Source organism: Gobio gobio, assembly GCF_949357685.1.
Source record: "Gobio gobio genome assembly, chromosome: 22".
NCBI classification, from domain to species: domain Eukaryota; kingdom Metazoa; phylum Chordata; class Actinopteri; order Cypriniformes; family Gobionidae; genus Gobio; species Gobio gobio.
In genome coordinates, this window is record NC_137118.1 from 48005914 (window position 1) to 48018392 (window position 12479).

Genomic DNA, 12479 nt, shown 5'->3' on the forward strand with positions numbered 1-12479 from the left:
ACACTGATGGTGTTTGAGTACTGCAGTGTTGGGTTATTCTGTTAAACTGGACACTGATGGTGTTTGAGTACTGCAGTGTTGGGTTATTCTGTTAAACTGGACACTGATTGTGTTTGAGTAATGCAGTGTTGGGTTATTCTGTTAAACTGGACACTGATGGTGTTTGAGTACTGCAGTGTTGGGTTATTCTGTCAAACTGGACCCTGATGTTGTTTGAGTACTGCAGTGTTGGGTTATTCTGTTAAACTGGACCCTGATGGTGTTTGAGTAATGCAGTGTTGGGTTATTCTGTTAAACTGGACACTGATGGTGTTTGAGTACTGCAGTGTTGGGTTATTCTGTCAAACTGGACCCTGATGTTGTTTGAGTACTGCAGTGTTGGGTTATTCTGTTAAACTGGACACTGATGGTGTTTGAGTAATGCAGTGTTGGGTTATTCTGTTAAACTGGACACTGATGGTGTTTGAGTAATGCAGTGTTGGGTTATTCTGTTAAACTGGACACTGATGGTGTTTGAGTAATGCAGTGTTGGGTTATTCTGTCAAACTGGACCCTGATGTTGTTTGAGTACTGCAGTGTTGGGTTATTCTGTTAAACTGGACACTGATTGTGTTTGAGTAATGCAGTGTTGGGTTATTCTGTTAAACTGGACACTGATGGTGTTTGAGTACTGCAGTGTTGGGTTATTCTGTTAAACTAGACACTGATGGTGTTTGAGTAATGCAGTGTTGGGTTATTCTGTCTGTCCGCAGGTGAGCCGGACTCCTCTCGGTTCCTCCGCTTCCCGTCCGCTGCCGAGCTGGACGCCTACGGCCGGAGGACGGCCCACTGCCCGCTGTCAATCAAGATCTTCCCCGCCAACATCAAGGTCCCGCAGCACAAGCAGCTCAGCCGGACGATCAACGGCTTGGCCCCCGGGGGCCCGTACGCCGCCGGCCCTCAGGGTTTGCTGGCGGTCGTGAAGACCAAAGGCGTGTTGAAGAGCTCCAAACGGGCCAGACTGTCTCCGGTCCACACGGCGGCGGCGCCGCGGAGGCCGTACGGTTCGGGATCTCAGCGGCCCCACGTCCACTCCAGCCCGTCCTGCGCAGAATCCGGTTCCGCGGCCCCTGGGATCGGCCCCGCCTGCTCGGGAGCCGTGTTGCCCAATCAGAGCGCCGGGTCGGGTTCGGAGTATTGGCCCCGCCGGAGTCTCTGCTTCAGGCCCCCCCCCGTCACGCCGGCCCCGTTCTACAGCCCTCCAGAGCGGCCCTCCAGGGGCCCGGCCCTCAGCAGCCTGAAGAGCCTGGAGAGCCTCATCAGCCAGATCCGCCCGCCCTGCATCACAGAGAGCATGCTGGGATACGGACACACCCCGCCCCCTCTGCATCAGCTCCAGGTGTTCAGGTAGCCGCTCAGCGGATCGGTTATGGGATGTTTTAATGGACAGATGGACATCTTGACACACTCCTCACACACACACACCTCTTACACACACGCACACACTCACTCTCACACACACACACACACACGTTTGTTTTTGGACAGATGGACATCTTAACACACTCCTCATACACTGCTGTTCAAAACTACAGGAGAAATCATGAAATATTATTAGCATTTAAAAACAACTGTTTTCTGTGTGACATATATTGAAAATGTAATTTATTCCTGTGATCAAATACAGTAGAAAAATCATTTAAAACTGTTGATTTCTATCGAAATATCTTGAAAACATTTTTTTTTTACTGTGATCAAAGCTGAATTTATTTAATTTGAAATACAGTAAAAATCATGAATATTCCTCCAGTGTAGATCAGATGTTCTCACACACACACACACACACACACACACTCCAGTGTAGATCAGATGTTCTCACACACACACACACACACACACACACACACACACACACACACACACACACACTCCAGTGTAGATCAGATGTTCCCACACACACACACACACACACACACACACACACACACACACACTCCAGTGTAGATCAGATGTTCTCACACACACACACACACACACACACACACACTCCAGTGTAGATCAGCTGTTCTCACACATACACACACACACACACACACTCCAGTGTAGATCAGCTGTACACACACACACACACACACACACACACTCCAGTGTAGATCAGCTGTTCTCTCACACACACACACACACTCCAGTGTAGATCAGCTGTTCTCACACACACACACACACACACGTTTGTTTTTGTGAAATGTGAGGACATTCCATAGGCGTAATGGTTTTTATACCGTACAAACCGTATTTTCTATCCCCTTACACTGCCCCTAAACCTACCCATCACACACACACACACACACACACACACACACACACACACACACACACACACACACACACACACACACACACACACACACACACACTGCCCCTAAACCTAGCCCTCACAGGAGACTGTGCAGTTCACTTTCTGTGAAAAAAAACTTGTTCTGTGATTTATAAGCATTTTGAAAAGTGAGGACATGGGGAACGTCCTCATATTTCACCCTCTTTTTGTAATACCCATGACATTATACACATTTGTGTCCTGATATTTCACAAAAACATGCCCAACACACACACACACACACACACACACACACACACACACACACACACACACACACACACACACACACACACACACACACACACACACACACACACACACACACACACACACTCCAGTGTAGATCAGCTGTTCTCTGTGTGAATATACAGTAAAGTGTGATTTATTCCTGTGATAATCATCATTCCTCCAGTCTTCAGAGTCACATGACCCTTCTCTGATCATCCTCATATGAGGATCTGATGATCAACACACACTTATGATTATGATCAGTGTTGAATCTTAGATCATAAGAACAGGATTATATGAGACAGAATCTTTTGTGACGTTATTAATGTCTTCGTTGTTACTTTAATGTGTTGAATTTATTATTTTGGCTGGAAACAAATCACTGACCTCAAACTTTTGATTGGACCTGTGAGTTTAAAAAATCACACATTTTAGAATTATTGAAAACTATTTAGATCACTGGTTCTCAAACTTTTTATACCAAGAACCACCTCAGAAAATATTTGGCTCTCCAAGTTCCACCATAATGAACATTAAATACAGTAGAGCGAACCATCCAGCTCCAGCTCTGCTCAAAACAGGCAGTTTATTCCTAATAATAATAATAGTTGTCAGCCACTCTAACATTGAACATTAACACTGCTGTGCTCTTACAGGTAAATACAATCATTAAATTAAAACTGTACTGTACTTAAATGTAAAAAAAAAATGACTGTGTTTTAACATTACTTTATTTAGTGATTCCTGAGCCAGAGACAAACATCAGTGAGTGTGTTCAGATCTCACAGCTCAGCCTCGAAACATCAGGACAACCAATCAGCTTTAGCAGAAGAAGAGTCATCCCTCCATCCATCTCTCTGTCTCTCTGAAGCTTATAAACTTTAAATATCTTTCAAACAATGCTTTATTAAGTCAGAATTGAAATTTTAATAGTTAAAATGTACATGAATGTCTTTGAAATCGTTCTATTAGTATTATCAGTTCGAGTCAAGGCACATGATCGATGACAGGAAGTGAAGTCGTTCTCTATTCAGAATGAATCACTGCGCACGCGCGCCCTCTGCTGTTACTGGCGGGAATCACTGCGCACGCGCGCCCTCTGCTGTTACTGGCGGGAATCACTGCGCGCGCGCGCCCTCTGCTGTTACTGGCGGGAATCACTGCGCACGCGCGCCCTCTGCTGTTACTGGCGGGAATCACTGCGCGCGCGCGCCCTCTGCTGTTACTGGCGGGAATTACTCTGTGGGACTAATTATGAAATATTTAAGACAATCCTTTTCCAAAATTAGTTTCTTTTTACATCTGACCTTTGAGAAATTGTAATTAAATTTGTAATTAAAAATGACCTTTTGGTAAATTATTTTGGGCAAATTGTCTTAAACCTCACATTTAAATGCATGTTTATATCTTTCTCATTACAACCTTATCTTATGATGTCACTAAAATGTCAAGCACGTGACAGACTGTAATCGGCTGATATACTCAAATCAAATGTATAATTTAAATGCTATTTTCTTCATCCAGAGCGTTTCATGAATCTTTCTCTCTGAGTAATGCATCGTTAAATAACTAATTTATTCATAAATAATCAAATATATCCGTCTAATATCAAGACCAGATAAATGTTAAAAATCTAAACATGATAATTCTCTTTGAGCTCTTTAAATAAAATTAACTCTTGATGAATTCTTCTCTGCACTGATTTTGCGCTTTATTGGTCATTTATTAAACACATTATTGTGTTTATTATTATGATCTGTAAATGTTCTACACAAATTACTCAGAGATCATGTGTTTAATGACGTCATGTATGTAAATATAAGCTTCTGTGATGATCATGTGATTCAGGCGGGCAGTAGGTGGCGCTGTGACATCATAAATCAACATCACATTTCTGCATTCATTCATAATCAGCTGTTTTTATGTATTTATTTATTTTATATGATATTATACTTGTCATCTTTAAAACGTTCAGACCCTTCAGTTAAAGGAAAGGAAATTAAAATGTCAAATAATTCATCTAAATATAAAGAAACTTATCCACGTCTTTTTAATATCAGTATCTGGCATCTATTACTTTCCTTCCAAACCAGAATAAATAAATAAATAATAGGAAAATAAATAAAGGAATACACGGCTTGATAAAACAAATATAATTATTTTTTAATTAAATATATTCCTGATTTTATTGTTGTATTAATTTTTCATAGCTGTTTTCTCTGTTTATTTTTATTTTTTAACTTTTACTTGCTCATTCACTTTTTTCAATTTTTTTTATTCCCACATGTATTTATTCCCAAATTTATTTATATATGTATTAATATAAATGATGATAATATACGATAATAAATAATAATAATAATGTATGTTATATTTATATATATATATATATATATATATATATATATATATATATATATATATATATATATATATATATATATATATATATATATATATATTACTGTCGGTTAGGGGGCGGGGCTATTAAAATATTAATTTGCGGAGAAAATCTGTAGCCAATGAAAAGCGTGAGCGCAGAATATGTTAATGAGCTCTTGACAGCTGTGAGACTGGAATCCCGCCGCAGCTCGTGAGGAGGAGAGGAACCGTTAACTCTCTCAAACTGACAGGATTTGATCATGGATGCCACATTTACTTCATTAAAAACGGCTGTCGGTGAAGTGTGACGTCAAGTGCGCGGTTTCCCTCGTCTTTAGATGTGTTTGCGGTGAAGGAGTCGTTAAAAATGTTCCGTTTGTTCTCGCTGGCGGCGGCGGAGCGCGGCAGACAGAAGCAGCGGCTCGAGCTCAGTCTGGCGGGAATCTGCGAGCTCGAGCTGCTCAAGCGGCGGCACGAGGCGTTGATCATCAGCGCGCTCGCGCTCCACACACCCGAACCGGGACCGGAGAGTCCCGCGCGGCCGCACGACGACTCGAACCCGAGGTCCCCGCCGGTAAGGCTTCTTCACGGCTGTCTTTATCGCTTACATACATGTCAAAACTTTAAAACTACTTGAAGAATCAGTTTAATTAATTAAATGCGCGAGGAAGATGTTTTACATAAGGAATCTTCTCTCAGATTGTTTAATCGTTTTTGTTTTAGTAGTTTTGCGGTGTTCTCCTACACTGAAAAAACGTTTTCACTCAGACATTTTACAGATAAAAAGTAGAAAAGAATTATATTTGAATAATATATTTTTTTTCCGTTAAAACACACTCCAGAAAACTATAAAAATGGCAGTTTGTTTCAACGGTCAAATATGGACAAGCAGCCGTTGGGGTTTAAATTTTAATTTTTAAACTAACGGTTGTTCATTTTTGACCGTTAACAGCCCACATTTTTAAGAGTATAAGTTAGTCTTTGTTATATTTACAACTTATTAATAATAGTGTTATGAGTTTCTCTACAATAAAGCAGAACATATTCATGATCATTCGTGAAATAGTTGTTTTTGTCCCTCAGAGTGTACATCACGAGCAGAATATGAGAATAACGGCCATTCCTCAGAGAAACATCTTCATTTTTCCTCAGTGATCTATTGTCCCACAGACTAACATATTTGGGATTTATTGATTTCATAGATTTATTACATAGCTTTGCGCCACAGAAAGTGCTTTGTTATCTTTCACATGACTTGCTCTTCAGTAATCATTACAGTAAGGTTCTATTTGTTAACATTAGTTAATTATAATACGTTAAATTAAGTGTTTATTAATCTTAATTTATTTTAACATGTACTAATGTTCACTATTAAAATCGAATTAAGTCGTATCTGTTAATATTATTTAATGGACCTGAGCTGATATGAAAGATACTGTAACTAATACATGAATTAACTTTAACTAATTGGACCGTGTTACCCGTTTTCTTCCTGTATTGTTTTGCATTCCTGGACTTTTGTGACCAGTTTGACCTGATGGTGTTTGATGAGGGTTCTGGATCTGAAGACAACACACACACACACACACACACACACACACAATCAGTGTTTATTCTTGGCACCAGCGCTGACAGCAATCTGACGCAAGACAACAGCCGGAAACACTTCACACACACTACCCTCATTTCATCTGTCAGTGTGTGTGTGTGTGTTGTATAAACACAAGTGTGTGTGTGTGTGCTGGTGGTCTCGCGCTCTGATTGGCTGTAATTAACGGGCTCATCTTTCTCCTGCCGCTTCAGAATTCAGTGAAGAATTAATTGCGGTGTTGAAACGAGTGGAGTGTGTGTGAATAATAGAAGAGGAGAAAAGGTTAAATTGCAGTGGAGCTTCTCTAATCGTGATCCGTGTTTCATCAGCGCTTCATACCGTCCAGATCACAGCCATGAAGACAATAGAGTCATTATTCAGCTAAAGATCAGGCTTAACATTATGACCGGTGAATAACACTGATGATCTGTTAGTGGGTGGGATATATTAGGCAGCAAGTGAACATTTCATCCTCAGAGTTGATGTGTTAGAAGCAGGAAATGGGATGGGATGGGATCTCAATCCAATCGAGCATCTGTGGGATGAGCTGGACAAACAAGTCCGATCCATGGAGGCTCCGCCTCGCAAATTACAGGACTTAAAGGATCTGCTGCTAACATCTTGGTGCCGGATACCACAGCACACCTTCAGGGGTCTAGAGGAGTCCATCAGAGACGGGTCTGGGGACCAACACAGTATTAGGTCATAATGTTATGCCTGATTGGTGTATATATAGTGTACGTGTGTGTTTGGTGTGTATGTGGCATCATTTGATTTGTGTGTAGAGTTTGATTTTGCAAGAGATGTGTGACGTGTTGTGTGTGAGAGTGTGTGTGTGAGAGTGTGTGTGCGCCATAGTTTCAGAAATTGTGTGCAATTAATAAAAAACTGTAATATTTCACTATTGATTTCTACTGTAAATGTCACTGATTTCTCTTTGACAGCTCAGAGTTTTCTATTATATTTCATTGATGTTTCAGCTTTTGTTGCTGATTTTTAATACATAAATAAATAAACAGATCAATATGATTATAGTTGTCATTCAGATAAAATGGTAACACTTTAAAAAGGTTTAATTTAACATTAGTTATTAATACTTATAAATACTTCCAATGCATTTAATAATCTTAGCATATTAACAGATACACACTCACTCACACACACTCTCTCTCACACACACACTCTCTCACACACACACACACACACACACTCTCACTCACACTCTCACTCACACACACTCTCTCTCTCACACACACACAAACAGACACACTTTCACACAGACACTCACACAAACTCTGTCTCTCACACACACACACTCACTCTCTCACACACACACTCACTCACTCTCTCTCACACACACACTCTCTCACACACACACTCACTCACACTCTCTCACACACACACTCACTCACTCTCTCTCACACACACTCTCTCTCTCTCTCACACACACACTCTCTCACACACACACTCACTCACACTCTCTCACACACACACTCACTCACTCTCTCTCTCTCTCTCTCACACACACACACACACAGACACTGAATCTCGTGGTGTTTTTCAGCCTCTGCCGACTCATTATATGAGGACATGAACCATCTCCAGTCATTTCATGAGCATATCACACACACACACACACACACACACAGTTCAGTTTAACAGTATTTGTGACAGGATTAATGTTGTACAGTAGAGCTACGTCTCAGTGTAATGATAATATATGTATTTAATGTATACAGTGAAGAATATGCAGTTATTGAACATTAAACTCCTCGAAGAGCCCAGTTTACGTCATGTGTGTGTCTTCTGTTGTGTGTCTTCTGTTGTGTATCTTCTGTTTTGTGTCTTCTGTTGTGTATCTTCTGTTGTGTGTCTTCTGTTGTGTGTCTTCTCTGTTGTGTGTCTTCTCTGTTGTGTGTCTTCTGTTGTGTGTCTTCTGTTGTGTGTCTTCTGTTGTGTGTCTTCTCTGTTGTGTGTCTTCTGTTGTGTATCTTCTGTTGTGTGTCTTCTGTTGTGTGTCTTCTGTTGTGTGTCTTCTGTTGTGTGTCTTCTCTGTTGTGTGTCTTCTGTTGTGTGTCTTCTGTTGTGTGTCTTCTCTGTTGTGTGTCTTCTCTGTTGTGTGTCTTCTGTTGTGTGTCTTCTGTTGTGTGTCTTCTGTTGTGTGTCTTCTGTTGTGTGTCTTCTCTGTTGTGTGTCTTCTGTTGTGTGTCTTCTGTTGTGTGTCTTCTGTTGTTCATCTGAGATCATAAGCTCATGTGTGGGGTTTAAAACATGATCAAAACACTCAATATTTTAATGGCAAGAGGGCAAGTGAATATCGGAATCGTCCCCAGTGCAATTAAGATATTGACAAAAGATGACACGTACATTTAATAAGATTATAATGGTAAAATGTCCCTGGAAATGAATTTAAAGCGGCAAATATCGCCTGTGATGTGTGTTATTGATCAGAAGGAGCGCAGAGAGAGAATGTGTGTGTGTGTGTGTGTCAACCTTCAGCGTGATTGTTTCCTTGTGTAAAGCGATCAATATGAATAATTGATGGTGAAATGCGATTATCAGATTGATAATGTCATGCGGTTTCCATGACGACGGGTGTGCACTTCATCCGGTTAAGCTAACAGCCTCAGTGCATGATCTTATTTGGGGACCCAGGAGCCATTAGTAAACACACACACACACACTGCTGACATCTGACCTGTAAACACTTCCCCCAAAACACACACACACACACACAGTGGTCAGCTTTCGCCCTCACACCACACTCCTGCCCTGATTGGATCTGCTCGTCACATGTTTCTTAAGAACTCGTCATGACATCATGTTTAGGGTGTGCTGTGTGCGCTGACCCCGCTCTCTGACCCTCAGCATGCGCTGACCCTGCTCTGTGACCCTCAGCATGCGCTGACCCCGCTCTGTGACCCTCAGCATGCGCTGACCCCGCTCTGTGACCCTCAGCGTGCGCTGACCCCGCTCTGTGACCCTCAGCATGCGCTGACCCCGCTCTGTGACCCTCAGCGTGCGCTGACCCCGCTCTGTGACCCTCAGCATGTGCTGACCCCACTCTGTGACCCTCAGCATGCGCTGACCCCGCTCTGTGACCCTCAGCATGCGCTGACCCCGCTCTGTGACCCTCAGCATGCGCTGACCCCGCTCTGTGACCCTCAGCATGCGCTGACCCTGCTCTGTGACCCTCAGCATGCGCTGACCCCGCTCTGTGACCCTCAGCATGCGCTGACCCCGCTCTGTGACCCTCAGCATGCGCTGACCCCGCTCTGTGACCCTCAGCGTGCGCTGACCTCGCTCTGTGACCCTCAGCATGTGCTGACCCCGCTCTGTGACCCTCAGCGTGCGCTGACCTCGCTCTGTGACCCTCAGCGTGCGCTGACCCCGCTCTGTGACCCTCAGCATGTGCTGACCCCGCTCTGTGACCCTCAGCGTGCGCTGACCTCGCTCTGTGACCCTCAGCGTGCGCTGACCCCGCTCTGTGACCCTCAGCGTGCGCTGACCCCGCTCTGTGACCCTCAGCGTGCGCTGACCCCGCTCTGTGACCCTCAGCGTGCGCTGACCCCGCTCTGTGACCCTCAGCGTGCGCTGACCCCGCTCTGTGACCCTCAGCGTGCGCTGACCCCGCTCTGTGACCCTCAGCGTGCGCTGACCCCGCTCTGTGACCCTCAGCATGAGCTGACCCCGCTCTGTGACCCTCAGCGTGAGCTGACCCCGCTCTGTGACCCTCAGCGTGCGCTGACCCCGCTCTGTGACCCTCAGCGTGCGCTGACCCCGCTCTGTGACCCTCAGCGTGCGCTGACCCCGCTCTGTGACCCTCAGCATGAGCTGACCCCGCTCTGTGACCCTCAGCATGAGCTGACCCCGCTCTGTGACCCTCAGCATGCGCTGACCCCGCTCTGTGACCCTCAGCATGCGCTGACCCCGCTCTGTGACCCTCAGCGTGCGCTGACCCCGCTCTGTGACCCTCAGCATGAGCTGACCCCGCTCTGTGACCCTCAGCATGCGCTGACCCCGCTCTGTGACCCTCAGCGTGCGCTGACCCCGCTCTGTGACCCTCAGCGTGCGCTGACCCCGCTCTGTGACCCTCAGCATGAGCTGACCCCGCTCTGTGACCCTCAGCATGAGCTGACCCCGCTCTGTGACCCTCAGCATGCGCTGACCCCGCTCTGTGACCCTCAGTATGCGCTGACCTCGCTCTGTGACCCTCAGCATGCGCTGACCCCGCTCTGTGACCCTCAGCATGAGCTGACCCCGCTCTGTGACTCTCAGCATGCGCTGACCCCGCTCTGTGACCCTCAGCGTGCGCTGACCTCGCTCTGTGACCCTCAGCGTGCGCTGACCCCGCTCTGTGACCCTCAGCATGTGCTGACCCCGCTCTGTGACCCTCAGCGTGCGCTGACCTCGCTCTGTGACCCTCAGCGTGCGCTGACACCGCTCTGTGACCCTCAGCGTGCGCTGACCCCGCTCTGTGACCCTCAGCGTGCGCTGACCCCGCTCTGTGACCCTCAGCGTGCGCTGACCCCGCTCTGTGACCCTCAGCGTGCGCTGACCCCGCTCTGTGACCCTCAGCGTGCGCTGACCCCGCTCTGTGACCCTCAGCGTGCGCTGACCCCGCTCTGTGACCCTCAGCATGCGCTGACCCCGCTCTGTGACCCTCAGCATGCGCTGACCCCGCTCTGTGAGGGCCGTCCCCAAACTGATCCCACAAAGTTGGGAGCATGAAATTGTCCAAAATGTCTTGGGAGTTCCTTTCACTGGAACTAACCCCTGAAAAACAACCCCAACCCATAATCCCCCCTCCACCAAACTTTACACTTGGCAAAACGGTTTGTGTTACTGTACATGTCTATGACATCATAAGACTCTTAATTTAGTGCATTCTGGTCCAAGCGGCTGGTTTTGTTGATGTGGATGGTCACAGTGAATTAGACGCGGAACTTTCCCAGAATCCAATTCATCTGAGTTTAATAATGCTGACGCTCACATGAGCACTGGACACAGACGACCCAGAATGCCTTGGGTTTATATAGAGACCGTCTCATCCTAAACATCCCGTGACCAGAGGCTTACTGTGATTGGCTGAAGGTTGTGTAAGGCCCTGTTAACCCTTTGAGGTTCTTCATTTATGGGTCACACTCAGGACCTCCGGGTCAAAAATGACCCCCATAGGAAATGAATGGGAAATTAGCAAAAATATGAAAATACTGAGTTTTTTTGTGCATACAATCTACAAATCAGCCAGGATGCAGAAAAAAAGGACAAAAATATTTTCATATTTTTGCCAATTTCCCATTCATTTCCTATGGGGGTCATTTTTGACCAGAAGGTCATGAGTGTGACTATTTTTTTTACGACCACTTAGACTTTTCAAATCCTGTCCGCAATTTTTTTGGGTGTTCATACACCAAGTACTAATAAAGTCACCAAGTTTCGGACCATTCCAATGAAAAAAATAAATAATAATTTGGGTCAGAAGGAACCCGAAGAACCCCAGAGGGTTAAATGTGTGTGTGTGTGTGTGTGTGTGTGTGTTTCAGGAGGCCTCGTGGAGTCTGATGAAGCTCCTGCAGCATCAGGTTGGAGAGCTGAAGATGGACGCCGACAGCGAGGCTCTTACTGATGCCAGAGACACTCGACCCGCCTCAGGTACAACGCTCACTAATGCTGGATTGTGATTGGTCACTGGGGTCATTCTGTGGTCTGAGGGACAGTAAAAATCCCATTGATTTCCTCCACACCAAACTCGCTCATCCAAACTGTTCCCACAAAGTTGGGAGCATGAAATTGTCCAAAATGTCTTGGGAGTTCCTTTCACTGGAACTAACCCCTGAAAAACAACCCCAACCCATAATCCCCCCTCCACCAAACTTTACACTTGGCACAATGCAGTCAGGCGAGTCAACCGCCAAACCC

General features: G+C 45.2%; 1 protein-coding gene across 1 annotated transcript in view; it reads left to right on the forward strand.

The window, feature by feature from the left end:
* The first annotated feature begins 5170 nt into the window (after positions 1–5170).
* dact3a (dishevelled-binding antagonist of beta-catenin 3a) overlaps positions 5171–12479 on the forward strand; it is a 19684-nt gene continuing 12375 nt past the window's right edge. Inside the window, exons 1-2 of the mRNA XM_079804359.1 lie at positions 5171–5540; positions 12104–12212. Of these exons, the coding sequence (XP_079660485.1) occupies positions 5334–5540; positions 12104–12212 (316 nt within the window). The 5' untranslated portion in view covers positions 5171–5333. The remainder of the gene's footprint in view (positions 5541–12103; positions 12213–12479) is intronic.